The sequence below is a fragment of the Chiroxiphia lanceolata genome, chromosome 1 (assembly GCF_009829145.1).
Source record: "Chiroxiphia lanceolata isolate bChiLan1 chromosome 1, bChiLan1.pri, whole genome shotgun sequence".
NCBI classification, from domain to species: Eukaryota; Metazoa; Chordata; class Aves; order Passeriformes; family Pipridae; genus Chiroxiphia; species Chiroxiphia lanceolata.
This window is the reverse complement of record NC_045637.1, coordinates 18528396-18550640: the sequence shown is the minus strand read 5'-3', so window position 1 is coordinate 18550640 and position 22245 is coordinate 18528396. Positions and strand designations below refer to the sequence as shown.

Below are 22245 nucleotides of genomic sequence, written 5' to 3'. Positions count from 1 at the left end.
ATACCACAGAAAACACACCAATTTCCTTCTGGGGATAAAAAGATGAAAAAAAGAGAGAGAGGATAAACTAGGCTGTTGATATCCACCTTTTTTGATGTAGCAAAAATGAAAAAACTGTCAACTTGAGTCTTTCCAAGAGTCACAGAAAAAAAGTAATAGGTTTTATCACTACAGAGGTGATAATTCTAGGACATGAAAGATCTCCTATCTTTTGTCCTCATTCTCAGGTTTGGATTGATCTTTTTTCCCTTCTCTCCTCCAGTCTTTCTAGTAGCCCACTGCAGGTGCCAACCTCCTCAGGCAGACAAAAAGTGAGCTCTCATGGGCTGGTTTGCTGCCAGTAAAGACATATGAAAAACACAAAAAATTATGTCTCAGTTTTGAGTGTCTTAAATATTTTGTTCTGTTGTGGCAGCAGAAAGGGAATATTCTCTACTAACAGAGAATTATCCCTTGGAATGAATCCACACCTGAAGATCTCTGAGTGAGGGTCTCAGAGTGCAGGATAGTGCTGGGAGGAACTTCCCTGACTCCACAGCAAATGGCAGCAGGGCCAGGTCAGATCCATGAATAGAACCCAACACACTGAAAAGGAGAGCTTTCTAGAATAAGTGCATTTTCAAATTTAAAAAAAAACCACACAGCAAAAAAAAAGGTCTAAGAGCACTGTTCAACCCATCTCAAAACAAATCTTTGCTGTGAGCTTCCAGGGCTTTCTAGAAGAACACAACAATCTCTTTTTTAGCTACTTAACTGAGGAGCTATTATAAAGAAACACCTAAACCCCAACTGGAGAACCAATTGGGGTTCTCCAGCCTCCATTCATGGCCTAAGTTTTAGCACATCTTCAGTTATGGTGGAGCTGAGTATTCACCAGAAGAACAACTGCTTCACTAAGAAATGTTTCATACTGTAAATCAAATGCCTTTTAAAATATAATTTATTGAGAAAGCAGACCACTAATTTATTTCTCAAACATTTTGCAAACAGCCCTTCCTCTTTCTTTCATACACAGCTGCAGTGATGAACTCCAGAACTCATTTGCTGACCTAATGATGCTGACCTATATTCAGTTCCTTAGTTCTCCTTTGGCCTCATCCTAGAAAGACTGACTGTAAATGAGTAAGTATGAATCCTTTCCAGGAAGGAGAAATCCTAGCAGCTGCAAAGTGCCATAATCTGGCATGAGACACTGTGCTAGGTGTGTCGGAGCCAGCACATGTCAGGGAACAGGCAACCCATGCATGCATTTCTCCATCTGACTCACAAGCACCTTCACATTGTTCATCTCAGTCAATGCCAGAGCAGACTGAAAAAAGCAAGTTTTAGCATTTCCCCTTGGGATAACTTTTTAATCCTGCATCAATAGCATTTGAGCCTAAGGGAAAATCCAGCCCAATACAATTTAGCATGAGAGCTATGGCCTAATAAAACTGGTGCCACCCCTGCCACCAGAGAAGACCTGTCGTGGTTTCACGTATCTATTTTTTAAACCTAAAAATGAGAAGAAAAATAACAAGCTCTGCCAAGTAAGACACCGATTTCATATTTATCAGAAGATACCATAAATAAATGCCTCTGCATAAATAAGAATCACTAGATCCTCTAGTTTAAACTGCCAATTGGAAAATAGTGTGAGGCTGTAGTTCATCCTACATATTAATCCTCAGTAAGTGGTAGCTAAGCATTTCTATTTGTATATACAGCTGAGTGTACAGAGTACCTTACAAATACATGGATTCCAAACAGCTCATGATGTTAAGGCCTGAACTTGCCAATATTTATTTTTTGGCATGCAAGTGAAAACTAGACAAACCCCCAGAAGCAAAAAGAAGTGACATCCATACAGAGAATATGCATTGAACCAAGTAGTTGATGATTTATGTCATATCCTTACCAGAAACATCTTTCTATCCATATTGGATCTTGACCTATGTTTTCACACTGTTACCCTGAAGACTTCTAGGGATTTTGAGTCTTTACAGTTTGTTGAGGAGACTACTGAGTTATTGAGTTCCTGGGCTTTGGCATCAACAAAGCAGTTCAAAAAATTAATCTGTCTAGTAATGTCACAGGCAGACAAAAAGTTGCAGCAGCGAAGAACCTGTTTCAGCATCCCTATGCTCATTTCAACTTTTATTAACTCACCAAAGCCCCTTGAATTTTGATGGCATCACATCAAACTGTGGGATTTTTTTCCCCTGACTTGCTGCCTTCCCTGTTTGATGATTTGCAAGAAGTGGCTGCCCTTTGGCTGAAGCTAGACACATCCTTCTCTCTTGATTACAGTGAAATTCAGAACTCCATGTAGATCCATGCTGTGACACTCAGTCTGACTAGGAACTCCTCAGTCTACTATTCATGTTTCTAAACAGCTGGAATGGTTATTAAAAAAGGAGAAAAAAAACCCAAACCAAAACCAACCAACCAATCAAAACACGAAAACCACAAATAAACACAAAAACCTCAGGAGCTGGCATCTGGACAGAATGACCACAGAGTGTGCTTTTGTAGACGAGACAACTAAGAACTTGATGTAAAAGAATACAGGCAGAGAAGGAAGTTATGATGCATATGCACAGCTATTTCATCTGCAGATAAATACATCCTGTATCCCCCTCCCCAAGAAAAATAAAATAAATTAAAATGCCAGATGAGGTACATATGTAAAAAAGTGCTCGTGAACAGAAGTTAATGACAGTCACGTCAGCAGCGGATTTGAGCAATGGTTTGAGACTAGAACACATTCTTCATATTCACCACTCAGACACACACAAGTCTATGGGGCCAAATGGGACCTGGCAGAAGTTCTCAGCAAGTCACTTTCCATCATTTACCAGCAGTCCTGGAAAACCAGGGAGGTCCCAGTTGACTGGAGGTTAGCAAACTGACACCCATAGACAAGAAGGGGCAGAAGGAGGACTCAGGGAACTACAGACCTGTCAGCCTGACCTCAGTGGTGGGAAAGGCCATGGAGCAGATCATCTTGAGTGCCACCACACGGCACATGCAGGACAACCAAGGGATCAGACCCAGCCAGAGTGGGTTTGTGAAAGGCAGGTCCTGCTTGGCTAATCTGATCTCCTTCTGTGGCAGGGTGATCTGCTTAGTAGATGAGGGAAAGGCTGTGGATGTTGTCTACCTGGAATTTAGCAGCTTTTGACACCACTTCCCATAGCATTCCCCTGGAGAAACAGGCTGCTCATGCCTTGGACTTGCTGGAGACACTGAATGCTGATGGTTGTCAGTCAATTAAGATCTGATTACATTTCCTTATAAGTTTAGTGATACCACTCTCCACTCTCACATGAACCTGATGTGATTTTTAACATTCCTTCAGAGTAGACCTAAACAGTGCGATGCACTACTGGTGTTTACCATGCCTGTTTGTTTTCTTTCCAGGAAAGCACAATATTAAGAAGTCCAGCTCAGGTGGGGTTAGGGCACAAGGGCCTTGCAAAGTCTTGGTTGAAGTGCAAAGACCTCACTATGGAGGAGCTTTGCTGGGCTGTTTGTGTTCTGCTGGGGGAATAGCTGAAATATTCTCCATACAGCTCCCACCCTCGTGCTGTAACAGTTTCAACATATTCCCCCAGGGAGAATATTATCCCCAACAGCAAAGTAAAACATGTCCCTCATAAGATGGATATGTGTCCTGAAGAAAGAACTCCAAATATCTTTCCTTTGAACTTACCTTTGTGCAGTTTCCAGTGCATTTTTTTCCTGATAAAAGTTGTGTTTTTGACAAAGACACAGGAGAAAGGAAGGAATCTTGTATGAAAACCTTTATAGTTTTTATGAAAGGGGAAAACATGTATTTTGAGTAAATGTGTCTAAAAGATTTTTTTAATTACTCTGATTCAGTACTTAAAGATGTTAATATTGATTTAATAAAATATTTTTACAGGTTAGACAAAAAACTGTAAGCATAGGAAACATACTTTGTAGCTACAGGGCAGCATAAATATATAAAGATAAACAAGCTCATTTTAATCTTACTTGTATTTCAGTCTTAGCTGAAGCCCAGACCTTTTTGGTAAGTCATTTTTAAGGACTTCTTCTCTGAATTTTTAAACTTGGTGCTGGCTTAGTGTTTTGGTTTTTAAATGTTTGTTTATTGATTCAGCTGGTTTCTTAAAGCACAAGCATGAGAACATCTGAACCCCAGCAGGCCCATATATGTCATTGCTTAGAGTATTAATTTCCCTAAGCAGTACAGCCATTTGTAACCCACTACCATATGGCTCTCTTCTCTCCTCATCTTCTGTGCACATTTTCATACATATAAACACATATGATACTTAATTTATTTAAAATATATGCTTATTTTTCTCTGAATAATTTCCTCAGTTGGCAGCAATCATATACCCTGTTTCCACTCAAGTATTTTAATGTGAAAAAATCAAAACATTTTAAAAAACAACACACCTTCCTTGGCCTGGCTTTTGAAAATTTCTCTGAATCTGGGCTCTGTGCTGCCATCACAGGAACTCTAACCCACACCACATCTGAAGGCACAAAAGTTTCCTCCATAAAAATGAAGACAGAATAACCAACTGAAAATTAAATACTAATGAGAACTGCTAATTATCTCCAGTTATGAATTCATGTTCACATATGTTAATCTACAAGTCTGTGAATAATTCCACTAGAAAATTAGAATTCTGGGAAGTCATTAATTATAAACATTAAGCAACCTGAAGTCAAAATCATGTAACTGATTTGTCATGGTATAAATCACATTTGATATAGAAATGTATCTCCAAGAATCTAATGTGTGCTCTTTCCTTCCAAAGTAGTTAGCAAATCAGTTAGCAAGTTAACTTACTTCTGCTATTATAGAAAATAGATTTGTGATGTCGGGTAACTGAGTAAGAGCACCAAAATCTGCACAGACACATCGGATGGGTTCACACAGTGAAACATTGTGCTAACTAGCCCACAGCTCCCTCTTTGGGTATCTGAGACCTTCCAGTATGTTGAATCACATGGACTTCAGAGACTGCAGCCATACAAACAGATACAGTGAATCTCGTAAAAATAAGCTGACTTCACTTTTCCCCCACTTCCCAATGGAACACCTAGCAGTTTAAGCAACTTGCACACTAATTTTTCTCTGAAACACAACTGAGTCAGTCACAGGTACACTGCTGTACCCATGGCATTAAGACACACCAGGATCAAACTTTGATGATATTGCATCTGTTTTTTATAGCACAGGACAAAGATTTCTAAAAACAGAAAGAAAAAGGTATTTGCCTACTTCCCAGAAAAAACAGTGAAACAACAATAAAGCAACCTGAGTTTTAGGTGTTTTGGGGTGGGTTTTATATGGTTTTTTGTTTCTTTGTTTGTTCAAGGTTTGTTTTTTTTTGTTCATTTGTTTTATGAGAAAACTGTGAAAAGGCAGATTTTATCAGACGTCACACTGGATTCAAAGAGGTTCAGAACTGTGCTGCTAACAGTAGCAAATACTTTTTGCTTAAATATCTTGTTAACTACTATCCTTGTGAATTTTTCAGACAGCAGCAACCATCTGGAGCTGCATCAGGCAAGAAACAGCACAAAAGGAGTGACTCCAATCATGCCAGCATCCTGGCAGTGTTGCCAATGACTTATCCTTGCCAAATGCATAAAAATGGCAAGAGAAGAAGACTTGATCACAAACGTTCTCTTTCTGATTGATCCAGCTGCTTTGAATGCAGTATAAGATTTTAAAAGGGAGCCTGTGTATATCATATCTTGCCTAAGCAGGCTTATTCTCCTGTGAAGGCAGGCAGAGAATTTTGGGGTTGTACAGCCTGGGCTCCTGGGAGACTTTACAGCATCTTCCAGTACCTAAAGGGGGCCTATAAGAAAGTTGGAGAGGGACTTTTACAAGGGCATGTACCTATAGGACAAGGGCTTTAAACTGAGAGTAGGTTTAGATTAGATAATAAGAAGACATTCTTTACTGTGAGGGTAGTGAAGCGCTAGGACAAGTTGACCAGAGAAGTTGTGGATGTTGGTCCAGTGAAGTTGGTCCAGTGAAAGGTGTCCCTGCCTGTGCCCTGGATGATTCTTAAGGTCCTTTCCAACCCAAATCATTCTATGAGTCTATGATGATTCTGGACAGATTCCCATATTTTTACTCTTTTTAGAATCTGACATTGCAACTCATCAAAAATGTCTTCAAAGCATCAGTTTTTATTATTTTTTAGATGGTCACCAGCCCTTGATCAAATCAAGAGGCTGAGTTCCTAGTCTCTTTTTGACTAGATGTATCCATTTTGTACCTCATGCCTGCATGTTATATAGTCCATATGCAAGTCTAATTCAGTTACTCAGAACATTCTCATAAATTGTAAAAACTAAAATTACCATAAGGTACTCTATATTTATTAGAGGGGAATACATGAAACAGGGAGAACTACAGCTTCAAAGAGAAAAAACATTAAAGGCCAATCAGCTCCAATTTTCGTGCCTGAAGTGACCGAATTAGTATTCAGTGGATCTTATTTCTTTTCCCGTTAAACATCACTTGTTTTGATAAAAATAAATGCTTATTATTCCTGCATCATTTCTGCCAACTTGAGGCCTCTACTCAATACTTGGCCTCTGAGCTGTTTAAGTTTGGGTATAATGAAATATTGAGATATATCATATTTAATTCTCAGCAGAAAGAAAACACCACAGGATTCATGACTGATGTTTTCACATAAAGCAGTTACTATGACATTGCAATATATTTATGTCAGACTTACAGTTGTTTGCATTTTGATGTGGGGCAACATGCACAGGAAAACCTAAACAGTAAAAAAGATAAACCAAAACCATTGCAATGCAGATTCCAAGGGCCTTTGAACTAATAATCAGCATTTATTCACATTCAAGAACTTATTCCCAAGTGTAAATCCATGTTTTAGAATACAGTAAAGTATTTATATTTAAGCTTCACAACAGAGTCATGAACAGGTTAATAAAGAATCTATGCTTTGCTGTCAGTAATGTTAAAAGATTCTCCTCTCTGGAAGCCACCCCCCCCCCCCAATAATTTAAGGCAGTATGGATACATACAAGTGTGTGCATATATAGATGTAGATGGAAATACCAATGTGCATACACACACAACTCTGGCACATTCAGAATGTAATTAATAGATTAAGAAATGTATTAGTGGAATACACTAGTAGTTAAGGCCTAATCATCATAGTATAATGATGAATTATGTGACAGTCTAAAATGATTAATTTTAAAAAAATTTATGTTCCCCTGTTGTTCTTGACAATTCTTTGCAACTGCCAGTTGAATTGCCAAATCATACTGAAATACAAGGGATAATTTGCCTAGAGCATTAGATTAGTAAAGATTACAACAAGTATTTTCCAAGTCTGCTTCTGAAATCGTTAATTATATCTATCATCATATTTTGATACTCAGCTACCACTTCATGATAAATATCTTTATGAAAAAAAGTAATTTTTTCAGGAGTAGCTTAAACCTTTTATAAAGCAAAAAAAAAATTACTCCAGCAAATACTTCTCCAAGCAAAAGGGACTAAACTTTGAGTTTGAAATGCTTGCAATAGTCTTTGAGGTAGAAGAGCCAAGCATCAGCTAAGCCTTTTGGTCAAGACCAGTTACCTTTTGACCTTGCTGATCTTTATCCATAGCACAGATAAAAATGGGGAGGAGAAACAAATCCCACCAGATTTCCAGAAATGTGTTACAAATGGCACATAGGACTGGCAGCACAAATTTTTAAACCAAAATTAATGTGTGATTGACTGCAGACTTCAAGTTCATCTAGGCTGCATAATGAGAAGTGAAAATTGACAGAAGGTAAGGAAATTACAAAGTGGTGCATTACTGAAACAAAGTACAGAAAACTGAAATAAAATATAAGCTTCAGCCTTATTTCTACTCTCACAGGGTCTACTGCTTCATTAATGAAGAGCCACTTTCTGACACAGGACATATACACAGATCAAATCCTTCTTCTCCTTCACTTTCCTGCAAAAAAGGAAGTGCTGAGGTGGGGGAGAGGAAGGAAGGGCAGATCTCCCTCTTCCACCTAGAAGGGTTTACCCAGATCATTTGGGTCTTGTACACAAAAAAAGACACAGGATAAGAGGTGCAATGTGCACTTTAACAAGAATATACCCGAATACTTATCAACCCCCTCCAGTAACTACCTCCGTAAATTTGTATGTTGGCAGAAACAGAACATTAACAAGATTTCACAGAGATAAGCAAGGAGTGCAATAGTGCCACAGTCCTGCAGCAGACACCCTTTAGAACTTTGCCCTAACAGAAAGCTCCTTAACCTAAGTCTTACTTTAAGGATTTATTTCTATTTTTCTATTTTATTTCAGTAGCATAGGAAGGATACAGATTTGAAATTAACATAAAGCCTTTAAAATAATTGAAAACCCCTTTATTAATAAATTTTACATTTTTCCATTTATTTAAAGTTGTAGAAGAATACATGATACATTCCAAACATGCAGCCAAGGAAAGCACTGAAAAAGAATACTAAAAGCAAATAATGCAAATCTGTAATAGCCAAATAATTTCTCAGAAATTCTGTAAACAGATTGTGATTGGGACCTCTCTGGAAGAACTGTCTCTTAAAATGTAAGATTTCAAGAAATAAAATCCTAGAAAAATTGAAGCACGATTCTCAATTCTCAGAAGACCATTTATTTTAAAAATCCACATTCTATACTTTGTATAAGCCTACTCATGATATGCTGAACAAATGAGCCTTAAATGTAAGTGAACACAGAAATGGAAATACTGATAGTGAGTGCATCCCAGTGGCTTGCAGCCATTTAGTTATTATTGAATGGTTGGGGTTGGAAGGGACCTTAAAGACCATCCAATTCCAACCCCCCTGCCATGGGCAGGGATACCTTCCACTAGACCAGGTTGCTCAAAGCCCCATCCAGCCTGGCCTTGAACACTTCAAGGGATGAGGCAGCCACAGCTGCTCTGGGCAACCTGTTCCAGTGTCTCATCATTCTCAAAGTAAAGCATTTCTTCCAATACCTAATCTAAACCTACCCTCTTTCAGCTTAAAGCCATTCCTCCTTGTCCTATTACTACATGTCCCTGTCCAAAGTCCCTCCTCAACTCTCTTGTAGGCCCTCTTTAGGTACTATAAGGTCTCTCCAGAGCTTTCTCTTCTCCAGGCTGAATAACTCCAACTCCCACAGGCTGTCTTCATAGCAGAGGTGCTCCAGCTCTCTGATCATCTTCGTGTCCCTCCTCTGGACTCATTCCGACAGGTCCACATCTTCCTTATGTTGGGGAGCCCAGAGCTGAACACAGCACTCCAGGTGGGGTTTCACCAGGGCAACTGGTTTCACATTTTCACCTGGTTTCACCAGGTGAGTCACCTGAATCGCCAGGTGATTCAGCTGTAATCACCTCCCTCAACCTGCTGGTCATGCTTCCTGTGATGCAGCCCAGGACATGTTTGGCTTTCTGGTCTGTAAGTGCACACTGCCAGCTCGTGTCCAGCCTCTCACCCACTAACACCCCCAAGTCCTTCTCTCCACGGCTGCTCTCAATCCATTTCCTGCCCACCCTGCTTTTGTGCTTGGGATTGCCCTGTAACAGCATGCCAGGTTCCTCAAGATAACAAATCTTTTAAATAATAAAATATCCTTAACTCTCATAGAAAGTAAAATAAGAGAGAGAGTATTTAATACATCCCTTTTGAGAACACCACGATTGCAAACAGATGAGTAACATGGAAAAAGGGATGAACCTTTTCCCTCTGTTATTTCCAGAAGTAAACAAGAACTCCCTTTAAATGGACACACATTTGGGCAGAATGTGAGTTTTAGTCATTACATATTGTAATATGGCCTCTGAAGAGGTAACCATTTTGTTTCCACTGTTGCCTGAGACAGCAGAGCATGTTTCCAGATATCTACCTCACAGCAAGATGAATTTGACAAAGCTAAACTTCTCATCTATATTGAAGCTTCCTGCAATAGACCCAAGGTGACAAAATCATGTTGCCTATGAATCCTTCACTCCTCCATTTCCCAAATATCACGTTCTTAACTCTGTGTTCACAATGATTAAATCTCAGGTTACTAAGTAATATTCATATACATGTAAAAGCACTTACTTTATGCTGCAAAGTAATAAGCTATATCAAATCTTTTCTACAGGACCTCTGCAGGAATTCTACCACGTTGTTTGACATTACTGCCCAACAATTAAAATGTAGATGCAAAACAGTCATGAAATGGTAATACATTGACTGAGCCTTTTAAAAAAGCATTTCCAAGATAGTTTTAAAAGAGCAAGGAAAACCTTTTCAATATTAGATATACGACATAACCCTGCTGTAAGGAGAAGGAAAATCAGGTTCCTTGGAAAGTTTCTGCCAGGGTTTTTGCAAGGTACAACTGCTTGCCTCCCTTTTAAATTCTCACTCATTATTTAATCAGTTCACCAATAAAAGTCTGGAGAGTTTACAGGAGAGTAAAAACAATCACAGCTAAAGAAACACTTATTTTTCTCTCAATACTCTTAGCAGAGTTCTGAAATGATATCAGAAGAGAGATGCAAACTAGAAGGCCACTCATATTTGTGACTCTCTCAGGACTTTGGTACCACAGATAACAGCAGCTTTCCTGCCAGTACACAATATATTAGGCATTCTTTGCTATGGAGTTTTAAGCAAACTATGGAAAAAACCCCAACCCAGGGTGGAGCTGTCACAACTGACCCTTTGGTTTAAATGTATTGACAATGCCAACTTAAAGAAAAAAAAAACGAAACCAAAAATCTTCAGACACAACTATTCAACTCAACCACAGCCATTTGTTAAACCAAAGCATCCTCACTGGCCTGAGTACTCTTACGTTGCAAATATACCACACCTGGACTTGAGCATCACAGACAGAATGGATAAGTAATAACACATCATTTACAGTGGGATCAGAGGCAGAAGTAGCACTTCTGAGTTTCCCATCCCAGGTTATAATACCAGTGCTTTTTACAATATTGGTGCTTTTTCTGTCAGCCATTTTCTCACTGTAAATGAGTCACTTGAGATGAAGTACAAAGTCAAATGAAAATGGCACAACTGAGAGTATAACCAGGCCTTAACTAATAGCATTCAATGTGTATTTGCCAGCTATACATTGACCCTTACTTTGCTTCTGAAAAAAGCTACTAGAAGGTATTCTAGTGTCTCTTAAAATATGAACAGATTGCACTGCAAGCATAAGTAAGTCCCAAACCAATAATCTAAAATGTGCATATGCCATGAAATTGCTCCACTTAAGTACCTGTATAAGATACATAACACTCCATTAATTTCATTCACATTTTACTCAGTACTACTGAATGTCAAAATATCAAAAGTTTTTGGTCAAGAGTATTTGAATTGGGGATTTTTTTTTTTAATGATACATTCTACTTTGCACATCATACGCTTGTAACTCTTTATCTGACTACTTTTTTCATAGGTAAACAGTGGCATTTAAAAACAGAAGTGAATTCTCAAAATTCAGAATAATGGCAAAGTCATTTGGAACAAACAATGCATAAACCTATTCACATGTGCAGTAGCAGCCTCTGACAACTGCTTTGACAAAGCTGTTGATGCAGAAGACACTTTCCCATAGCTCTGAAAAAGCTTATTTCAGGGGCAGCAAAGTCGAAAAACTTTGTCGCTATCTTACAGACATATTCTAATGAAAAAGTTTGATTCCCCTGTAAAACATCCCCTTTTTGAATTTCAGCAAATTGCACTGAACTTGTCAGATCATCTACCTATCCAGTTCTACAACAAATTGTTAACACAAACTACAGCAGAGCACACTGAATAATTAATTTCCAGAGTTCACCTTTATTAAAAACAAGGTTTTTGTTGTGAGAACAAATAATCTCTCATTTGTAGCTTGAAAGCCTAAGATAGGATCATTTGATTCCAGGGTTGCTACTAGCTGCTTAGCAACCTGTCCTACTTGTCTTCCTTCCTTCCTGTTGTAGAGAACTGTGGCCAGAGGAGTCGGCTGACGATAAATGAAAACTCGTCGCAAGCACTCGCAAAGAGCAGCGTAGGAGTAATCTGGAGCACAAGCCATGAACTTCTTGTCTTGCTTGGATGCTTGGACATAACCTGTGTAGCCCAAAACCAAGCAGAAGGGATAAGTAATATATTGGTTTCAAGAGCACTTTAACTGGCCGATACAAAACCAAGCTTAACTTAAAAAATAATAGGCAATTAGTAACAAAAAAAAAGATATATGTTCTTATTACATAAGGCAACAGTTTCTGGAGGGATGCATTAACCAGTTTAATGCCAATATGCAATTCTTCTGTACATCATCTTAACTGGTATTTTTTATACATATGTATGTACAGCTAGATAAAAGCCCCACAAGGTCTTTCATTTTCTCAGCAGGATCATAAGGCACAGATATGGCCCATAAGAGCAATCTTGACCCAATATTAGCAGAATAACTCTTTTCTTTCCCTTTATCTCCCAGTGTGTAATTACATTTAAAAATTAAGATTTCTGAGCCTCTCTAATCTCGAACAGACACTTAAAACCTGTTTTCTATTTAGAACTGACTGAAAAAAATGAGTTACTTTTCAACATACTGTAATTTCTGTTAATATTCACTCAGAAGGAAAAAAAATCTTCCTTTTTCTCTGTGTCATTACAGGACTCTATTAGCAATCAGACTTATTTCAGACTGATTTCTTTTCACACTTTTGTAAAGAGGCTTGAGACACAATCTTTGCCAAATGATCTACTATCTTTCTGAAAGGTTATTTGCTTCACTCCCATTGAACAATGCATGGCAATGGTTATGACATGGGACAATGAGACAGCAAAAATCTAGAGGTCTCTTATTAAAACATCTTACCTTAAGTTTACATATACCTAAACACATAATCAATTAACTACAGCTATTTCCTGGATGTTTTCTGTGTGGGTGTTAACGTGGTGATTGTGCTTTTCAAGTCTCTAATTCAAGTTCACTTATCCAAGGAACCCTCCTTTTAACTGTGCAGTACTGTGGTTGCATCCTGTACATGGTCTGAAAAGGCTTATTTTCCTTCCAGAGCATAAACATTTTATTTCTATGCTCTCTTATGTCTAAAACTAAGCTACCACACTGCTATCAACAAAATTACAGTAACTTCCAATTCAGATTTAAGTAAGAGAAATATCAACAGAAGCCATACCAAAAGCATTCAGATAGAAAAGTTTCAGGTGTGTGACACAGAAGTTAATTTCCTACCTAAAGCATTAAAAGTTGCAATGTGTTCCCACATGTTCTCTGGTTGGTCAGAGTGAGGTTGCCAAAGAAGAGCATCAACATCGTGTCTCAGGCAGAAGCATGGCATTTCTCTGGGATTCACAACAACTGAGAAAAGATACGGGTTGCTTCCAAGATTAATCTGAAAACAAAACAAATATTGATTCAAAGCATAAAAAGCAGATTCTGTTACACATATGCTAAAGTTAGATGATCAACGGTTTCATGTCTGTTGGTTGACAAAATGTTTGAATACATTATGCTGCATCCCCACTGGTCAATAGCTCAATACATCACAGATACCTAACACATTTCAAACAGATGTAATTAAGTTCCTTGGGATAATATTTAGAGAAACATTACGTCTAGTATACAAGCAAATGGGAATGTGTTTTGTGCAGAAATGGTTTTCTAGGATAGAGGATCCTAACCTGCAACTTCTAATGTTAGGAAAAGATTCTCTCTAAGTAATCACGTCTGGTTTTCTGCAATGTCAACAGGGAAGGAAATACTGTCCCTCTGAGGTAAAAGCTGGTAAGCACTGAAACAAGGATTAGTCAGAATACTAAAACCAGAAAATGTCAACATTTTTAATTTAGTTACAATCAAATAATTACTAAATATCAGATTGGCACACTTGTCAATAAATATGTTTGTAGGAGTTGTGGGTGAAAAGCTGTACCAGCCACATTTGTGAAGGAACAGGTCCCTGAAATGCTAACAAAAAAACCCCCAAACAACTTGAAAGAAGAACTAAATAAAAATGAAAATACATTTCTGTAAGCTGAAAAATATACTGAAATACTCATATTCCTACACACTCCAACAAGGATCAAAACCACAAGTTCACATAGATGAAGTTGAAACAAAAATTTCCTATCCACAGTAACTGTCCTTTGTCCATAATGCTTCACACACATTAACCTTTGAATTACTTTTATGGCACCCATTTTAAGAACTGTTTAGAAACATTTTGTGGAGTTCAAACTTGCTCCATAATATCTTGCTCCATGCTAGAAAGCAACCTTTCTTGATCCCATGATCTCATGTTCCTCCTGATCTGGGAAATGTCTCTGGGACACAAACTTCTTACCCTTCACAGTGAGAAGCAGTAGTTTAGGCTCAGTTATTCAGGACTGTATCCAGTTTGGGCTTGAAAACCTCAGGGATAAAAGCTGCACAACTTACTAGGCAACCAATCCATGCTACAACAATGGTTGTTTTTCCTTTTATTCAGTTTGAACCTCCTCTTTCTACTTATGCCTGATGTGTTTGGTGTATCACTGAATAGCTAAAATCCCTTTGAAATGAGTTTCTGTAAAATGTCCTCCTACCAATAACAGATGTTATCTACTGACAAATGTCTGTCTATCACACCGTATCCACAAAACAGACTATTTTCTTGGTGGAGCCATGTATCTGTACTGCCAGAGAAAAAAGACAAGAAATTAAAAAATAATCAAGGAAGAAAAAAAGCCCAAACAAAACACCAAGCTCTCTAAGATACAGACTTCAGACTTCTTCTCTAGCTTTTTCAGAGGAAACAGAAAATTATGAACTGAATCCAATCTTATCCTGTAACTATGACATGTTTGTACAAAACAGGTTATCATACACGTACTTTGTGTGACACAGGGTAGTGATGGAGTGCAAAACCAATGTTATTACAAGCTTTATAGAAACATCTTGAACAAAACTCCAAACAACCACAAGACAATGAGTTGATCTGTAATGTTTTTGTAAGATTTTGCTGTTTCCCACTCTAGCCAGATGACCAGATCAGGTTCTAATTTTACTGTTAGTCAAGGTTGCTTACAGCCCAGATCAAGCCTATTATTAAAGCATTTTGCCTACAATCTGTTATTTTCAGTGTGATTGACAAAGAAGTATCATAAAGTGATCTATGCTCCAGCTTCTTAGTAAAAAGGGTCCACTTTCTACCAGGCTATCTGAAAAATTACTAAGAAAAATGCAAACTAAGCCATCTAAAGAATATTATGCCACTGAAAAAGACCCTTTTCTTATAATTATTTTGACATAACTTTGCTTTTTCAAATGGTTGATTTGTGAAAGTATATATATTTTTAAATCAGAACAAAAGGAGCCTTGTTTTTATATTAAAATGACATCGAAGGACACATCTGGGTGGACAATTTCTGTTGCTACTGTGATACAATGTTATGGAAGAAATTTACGTGTTTTCAAGAGTTTGTAATTTTTGTACCGATAATAGAATTCAACTTGCATATAAAAATGTTTTAAAGTATTTCTGTAGTAATTTGCAGTACTTACTATATGAGTGACTTTCAAGGTATCGCCATCAAATCTGCACAAGCTTGCGCCATCTTCAAGAAAAGCATCACATTCTTCTAATTCCTGAGCATTACAAGGTGGTTTTTCCTTTTCAGGGTTTGGATTCTGAAATAAAGACAATGGACTACATTGAAAATCCAAACTATAGAAAAAAAAAATATATAAATCTCTTTACATAACAACAAAAAAAATCAATAGAACTGGAAGAATCATTTGCCTATCCATACATACTGAAAGATTAAGCTATTATGAAATTATTCAAAATTAATAGAACCGTTTCTGATGTGGAGGATAGCATGAGTGGTAGGTATAACAAAATCCATTTCAGTTTGAGGAAAGGTACATAAGCCACTAAAACATGGTCAATAAATTCCCTTCTCTAAGTAGCAAAAGTATACAACCCTGAAAACCTATGTACATTTAGTAAATGTACACCAGTGTAAGCTGTTATTGAAAATGCTATTAAAAAAAAAAAGTATTAATTAATCTTGTGAGGAGCTCTCAATACATGCTTCCTTTTAGCTTTGCTAATAATAATTTTAATTTATTTAAATACATTTAATGTTTTTTAAATTAATGAAAACTACGATTAAAAAAATCATCATTTTAACCTCAGTATGGGGTACAAAAGAAAAGATATTTGAAGTTCCCAAAGAATCTATAGTCAAAAGATATACTAAAATATTTTACTCACAAATAGTGAGGGAGAGAGGAGAGAAATCAATTTGAAGTACTAAACAGAATTTAGTAACACTTTTCAGCCTTATTTAAAAAAAGTAATAATCCATAACTGATACATCAAGAACCACAAGGAATCACACTTCAAAAATTTTAGATGAGATGCCATTTTCTAATTAAACCAAAAGGGGAAGTATCAAGCAAACAGCAGTTAAAAATTACATTTTATTTTGTTTTAAGTAGACTTCCTGCATAACAATAATGCCAGAAAGTTCATGAGTCATGTTTTTAAACATGTCATTTACACTCACAGTATGCAGGTCAAATACAGTATCCCTAAAGTATTGCTAACCTATTGATAAACAAGAAACAGACAGCCTCCAAAATCAAATTAACTGCTTTAAAACAAACGGCCACATCCTAAATGGTGGGAACAAAGTTTATTTTCAATGTTAAATCAGGCTTCTGTTTGGTGCACAGACACTATCATGTAAGCTAAACTGAGTCTTACAGGAAGATGATATTACTGTTCAAAATACATTTACAACTCTAGTCCCATTTGTTTAACAGTTTCAATTAAAAATGTAGTTAGGAGTCTGAATAGTAAATGAACTAGTGAACCAGGTCAATGAACTGCAAATTAGGATATCAAAAGACAACATGCAAATGTACAAGAACTCTGAATGCTTTATTTTCAACTCTTTACCATTACTTCAGAAGTCAGATGCATCAGGCTTTCAGCTATTTCAGAGCATTGGGAAGGGTCCATAATGAATTCCCCTCTTGTGTCACCAACTATTAGCTCTGGCCACCGGGATCCCTCATTTTTCTTAATTAGAGAAATTTCCAAACTAAAATGCCAAGAGAATACAAAGAGTAGCACATGAAAACACCATATCCATTTGTCAGATTAGTAAAAAAATCCTCTAGACTAGAGCACTTCTTTTCAAGCTGAATTAATAATGAAAATCACAGAAACCATTAGCATTCAAATTATAAAATAAACAATTCTAAGAAAAAATATTCTAAAGAAAAACAGATCAAGGATTGATTTCTAAAAGCCTAAGCACAAACCTCAGGGTTTTCAATGTAAATGCAGTTTCCCCTGAAGCAGACTCATTAAAATATTTCATATACAGCAGGAGATCACCTGTAAAGCATTTTTTTTCAAAGACTGCCAGACTTTTACTATAGCAGTTTATTTGAAACATAAGTAGTGGTTCCTAGGGCTACTTAAGTGTGGACATCTAGGACAAAAATATTTGTTTTAATAGACCTCAGAAATACTACAACAGTTAATTATATTTACTGTTATCTAAAATAATATCTCAGAAGAAGTAAGATTTCTGTAACATAAAAAAACCAAACAGAATAATAATTTCTCAACAGAGAATAATCATTAAATTATTAGGAATAACTACTTAACTAAATGCAAAATAAGACACTTAGGCCGATGCACCAACATAGCAATTCCATTTAAATACTCTCTTAGACAAACACATAGATACAACCATAAAATTAAAGCTAGTTTTATTACACTCAGGTTTTAGATACACTTACAGGGTCTCCAGCAAAACCAGCTATAGTGTTTCCGACAGAAAACCTTTTAAGTTACTAACTACTGTATCATAGCAACAACTATTTGGTGAACTCTCAATCAGTTTCTGAAGCAATTTCACTGGTATTAGAAATAGCACACTTTTACAGAAGACATTTGGAGCAAGTTTTAGACTTTTAATCAACAGATTTATAGCGGCACTTCAGTATAAACATTAAGAACCAAGTGTAACTAATTACACTGAAATATGGAATTACTATTTCTCATTAAAGTAAGCCTCAGATTCATGCGATATCACTCACTTGATTGAATAAAAAAAATGAGTTACTCAGCTGAGTTATTTTTCAGCATGATACCTAATAACCAACAAACATGAAGTCAAGAATTTTAATATACAGTATTAGTATAATCTATATACAGTTCTTCTGTGTGCATATATATATATATATATATATATATATTCTGTATATATATAGTTCTTCTGGAGAATTACTGGTTTTTACATTTAACCTTTTGAGGACCTGATCTTGACACAAATGGTGGCCTTTTCTGTAGATAAACAGCTATCAAATGTTAAGTGGATCAACTGGTGATGTACATGTTTCTCCTTGAGTTCATTATAAGAGTGTGAATATCTCCCTGAGTTAGCCCGACCAGCGTGCTGAGTGAATATATGGCTCAGTCCAGGCAGAGTGTGAAAACTAGACAACTCACAAAAGAAAAATCTGACTATGTTTTAAGGAGATCTGAATTATTTCCCCCCCCATTATTTCATATTTTTATTTCAGAAAGAAAACTAAAATTTACTTCTCAAATAAAAGCATGAATATTTCTATTTGTGGTCTACAGCACATTCGGTTCACACAGACTCATTTTCTATAATGTACATAATATATAATTGATTACGAAAGTATAATAAGGAAATTCTAAGTCAAACCTAAAGAATTTCTGTTACATTATTACTAAAAAAGCTTGTTTGTGGAAAGTTGAAGTAAAAAGAGAAATTATTAACACAAACAACAATATACATTCAAGTTGACTAGCTTACAAATCTATGTTTAACATTTTGGTGTTTGAGTGTTTTGTTTGTCTTTTTTTTCCTGGTAAGTTAACTGTAAAAGGAGGGGATTTACAATTAGATAAAAAACCAGTATTGTGAGACAGCATTACAAAAGACAGTGAACTGTTTTCAGCAGAGGAAACATAGATTCTTGCAAGAAGGGACATTGGGTGTAGCATTAAAAGAGCCCATTCCCAGAGAATACGGTATAAACTCTGAAATCAGTTCCTACCAACAGGAAAACTAAAATCATATACAATACCTTTTGTTCTCTCTAATTATCCAGGTACAGCTTTCATGGTCCACAGATGAATAGAGTTTTCCTTCCATTAAAGGAGGCTGGTCTCTCAGCGTAACACATATGTTATCAGGAGAAAAATGTACTTTTATGTCATCTTTAGTGATGTCTTGAGGCAGATGAACTGTTATGGTCACATCATCTTCTGTCTGCTGCCAGTAATAAAGGGGGTCTACAATTGGAAACATGCAGGAAAATACAAACTAGATTATAAGGATACAAGGATTACTGGATCCCACAGCATACAATGCTGGGACATATGACATTTTGTGAAAGAGTGGAAATTAACTTTTACTTTGAACAATTTACACAAAATATTCTGATCATAAAATGAAGGAACACTTCTTTAGCAATCAAGTTTGTCTGTGTCCTTCATTTGGAAAGTAATTTATATTCATGTCTATACTCAAATATGCTGGTAGAGTTATACAATGGACATTAACTATTACTCTTAAGTTTACTGTAGCATGACAAAATTGATAGCCAAAATGTACTTAAATACACTGAAACATTACTGATTAATAATCTGGTTGAAGAGACATCAGGTGCAGTGGTACTTATAAGCTACTGAATGTTCAGAAGTATATGCCATTCAGAGATGTGAATATGTTTTCTTACATATTTTGCCAGAGGTTATGCTGACTATTCAACAGAAATTATTTTGGAAGACCAAGTAGTCTTAATCTGCCTCAGCTAATGGAGATGAAATAAAACTGCCTGTCCAGAAGTAGTGATTGACTTTTTCTACTTGGTCTAAAATCTGTCTGATATCTTTCTTTACTATTAAGCTACTAGAAGAAGTGGACTTTTAAGGGAAATATTTATACAAAAGGAAGGCTATGGCAACATGACTGGGTAGTGCACAGTTGGTCACAGAAAATACAAATACAGATGAATACATTTTCTAAAGAGCAATCTTGTATGAGTGACCTTTCTATTTGGAGAAAAAGTACAGTACTGGCTCCCTTTGGGAGCTCTCAAGTTGTCGCAACACAACGCGAGGTTTTATTGATTTAAGCTTCATACCAGCAACTGTGACACTGGAAGGATTCTTGCTCTGTTGCCCACTGCCACGAGTTTCCTGTTTGCAATGGATCAGTCACAGGTGCTACAATTATACTTTGCAGAAGCTATTAGTATCTGAGACATGACAGCCTTCAGAATTAAGATTGGCTTCTTAATTTGAGTACTTCAGCCAGATGCATAAATTTAGGTGTTACCAATCCAACTACTATCAAATACTTAGTATAGTTCTGTTTCCAAAATAGCCTCTTTCTTAAGACAGAAAAATTGTGTCTCCTATCCAAAAAAGCACCTCATATAGGTTTAAGCAAAAAACAAACAAACAGAAGAAGTAGCCAATCTGTCTAGAAGACAGATACTAAAACAAACATTTATAGCTAGAGTTTCCAAACAAATGCTAAACTGACAAGATATTTTCTAAGCCAAAGAAGAGAGCAGCCTACATAACTTGCCAGATAAGTCTTACCTTTCTTTTCATTTAATATTTTTGTATCATCATTTTCTTCTAATTTGTCACTTTCACTTTCCATAAATTTGAATGGTTTGTGGGAAACAATCATTAGACCATCTCCACTTTGCTCTATTGCTGCATAATGGGGGACTGATTTTCCTTGTAAAACTCTTGTTTTAATGATTTCATATTTATGAACACCTATTAAAAAAAAAAAAGTGGTAATATTTTTCTGGAAGACAAATTATTATCTGAGAAACACATTACACTCAAAACCACTATGCAAATCTACTGCTTAAATCACAGTACCGTATTTTAAAAGGAAATTTCTATTTCCCAATGAGTTTGTTAAATATTGGATTATTCTAAGATTGCCTTTTTTATTTATGATGTCTTTGTTGATCACAGCTAGCCCAGCACAATCTCTGTACAAACAAGTTTTCCAAATAATTTTCAAGCTGCTGTAAAAACCTGAGAAACAATGAAATAGCTAGTGGTAATACTTTACTCATAATGGAAAATGCCCATATTCCTCAACTCTTTTAAGGCACTGCTCTCTAAAAGGGAGGTCCCAGATGTCAGCTACTGGCATCAAGGACTGTGTCACTCCCTACTGTGCTCTGAAACACATGGGTACTCCTGACTCCAAACACCAGTAAAGTCACAGGTTCTAGCACATTTGTTCTTTTTCTATCAGAATCTTACTGCCCACAGTCTTCACGAACAACTTGATAAAATTGTCACAGGTGATAAAATCATCCCCAGGAATTGTTTAGTTTTTCACATTTCTGCTTCATCTCTTCATTAAAAGAAATCACTGTACTTGTAGTTACGACTTTACTTGCAAGAAATTGGGAAATCATTAGCAGATATGAAGAGATTATAATGGTAAAAATCCTCTATGTCCCCCTAGCTCTCCAAAATGGGTTCCTGTTTGACCTCAATGTTAAACGTAGAGAAACATCAAAGTCATAGGAGAACACAGATAATAATCACAGAATTACAGAATATGCTGAGTTGGAGGGGACCCACAAGGATCATCAGATTCAACTCTTAGCCCTACACAGGACCATCCATCCCCAAGAATCACACCATATGCCTGTGAGTATCATCCAGTTGCTTCTTGAACTCTGTCAGGCTCGGTGCTGTGACCACTTCCCTGAGGAGCCTGTTCCAGGTCCCAGCCACCCTTTGGGTGAAGAATCTTTTTCTAATACTGAACCTTAACCTCCCCTGACACAACTTCAGGTCATTCCCTCAGGTACTGTCAATGGTCACCACAGAGAAGAGATCAGCGTCTGCCCCTCCTCCTCACAAAGAAGTTGTAGACTGAGGTCTCTTCTCAGTCTCCTCCAGGCTGAACAGAACAAGACACCTCAGCCCTTCCTCAGCCTGCTTCCCCTCAAGGCCTTTAACCATCTTCCTTGCTCTCCTTTGGATGCTGATGGATAACCCAGGTATAATTTAAATCCTCTCAATTGGTTACCTTCTTTGCTAAGCAAGAAGTGGATTAAAGGTTAGTAACTGGACTATAATGTAACTCCAATACTTAATGGTGTTAATTAAAGTACCACTCTTTCTTAGA

At 36.8% G+C, this 22245-nt stretch overlaps 1 protein-coding gene across 3 annotated transcripts in view; it reads right to left on the bottom strand.

Annotated features, from left to right (window-relative positions):
• Positions 1-9404: 9404 nt before the first annotated feature.
• Positions 9405-22245, bottom strand: part of NUDCD1 (NudC domain containing 1) — a 36306-nt gene continuing 23465 nt past the window's right edge. For 2 of the 3 annotated variants that reach the window (XM_032697731.1, XM_032697739.1), the window contains 6 exons: positions 20676-20861; positions 19151-19358; positions 16977-17121; positions 15572-15697; positions 13262-13421; positions 9417-12129 (listed from right to left, as the gene is read on the bottom strand). In XM_032697731.1, the coding sequence (XP_032553622.1) occupies positions 11837-12129; positions 13262-13421; positions 15572-15697; positions 16977-17121; positions 19151-19358; positions 20676-20861 (1118 nt within the window). In that variant the 3' untranslated portion in view covers positions 9417-11836. Of the gene's footprint in view, positions 12130-13261; positions 13422-15571; positions 15698-16976; positions 17122-19150; positions 19359-20675; positions 20862-22245 lie in introns of all 3 variants that reach the window. The other variant, XM_032697722.1, reaches the window with a different exon arrangement.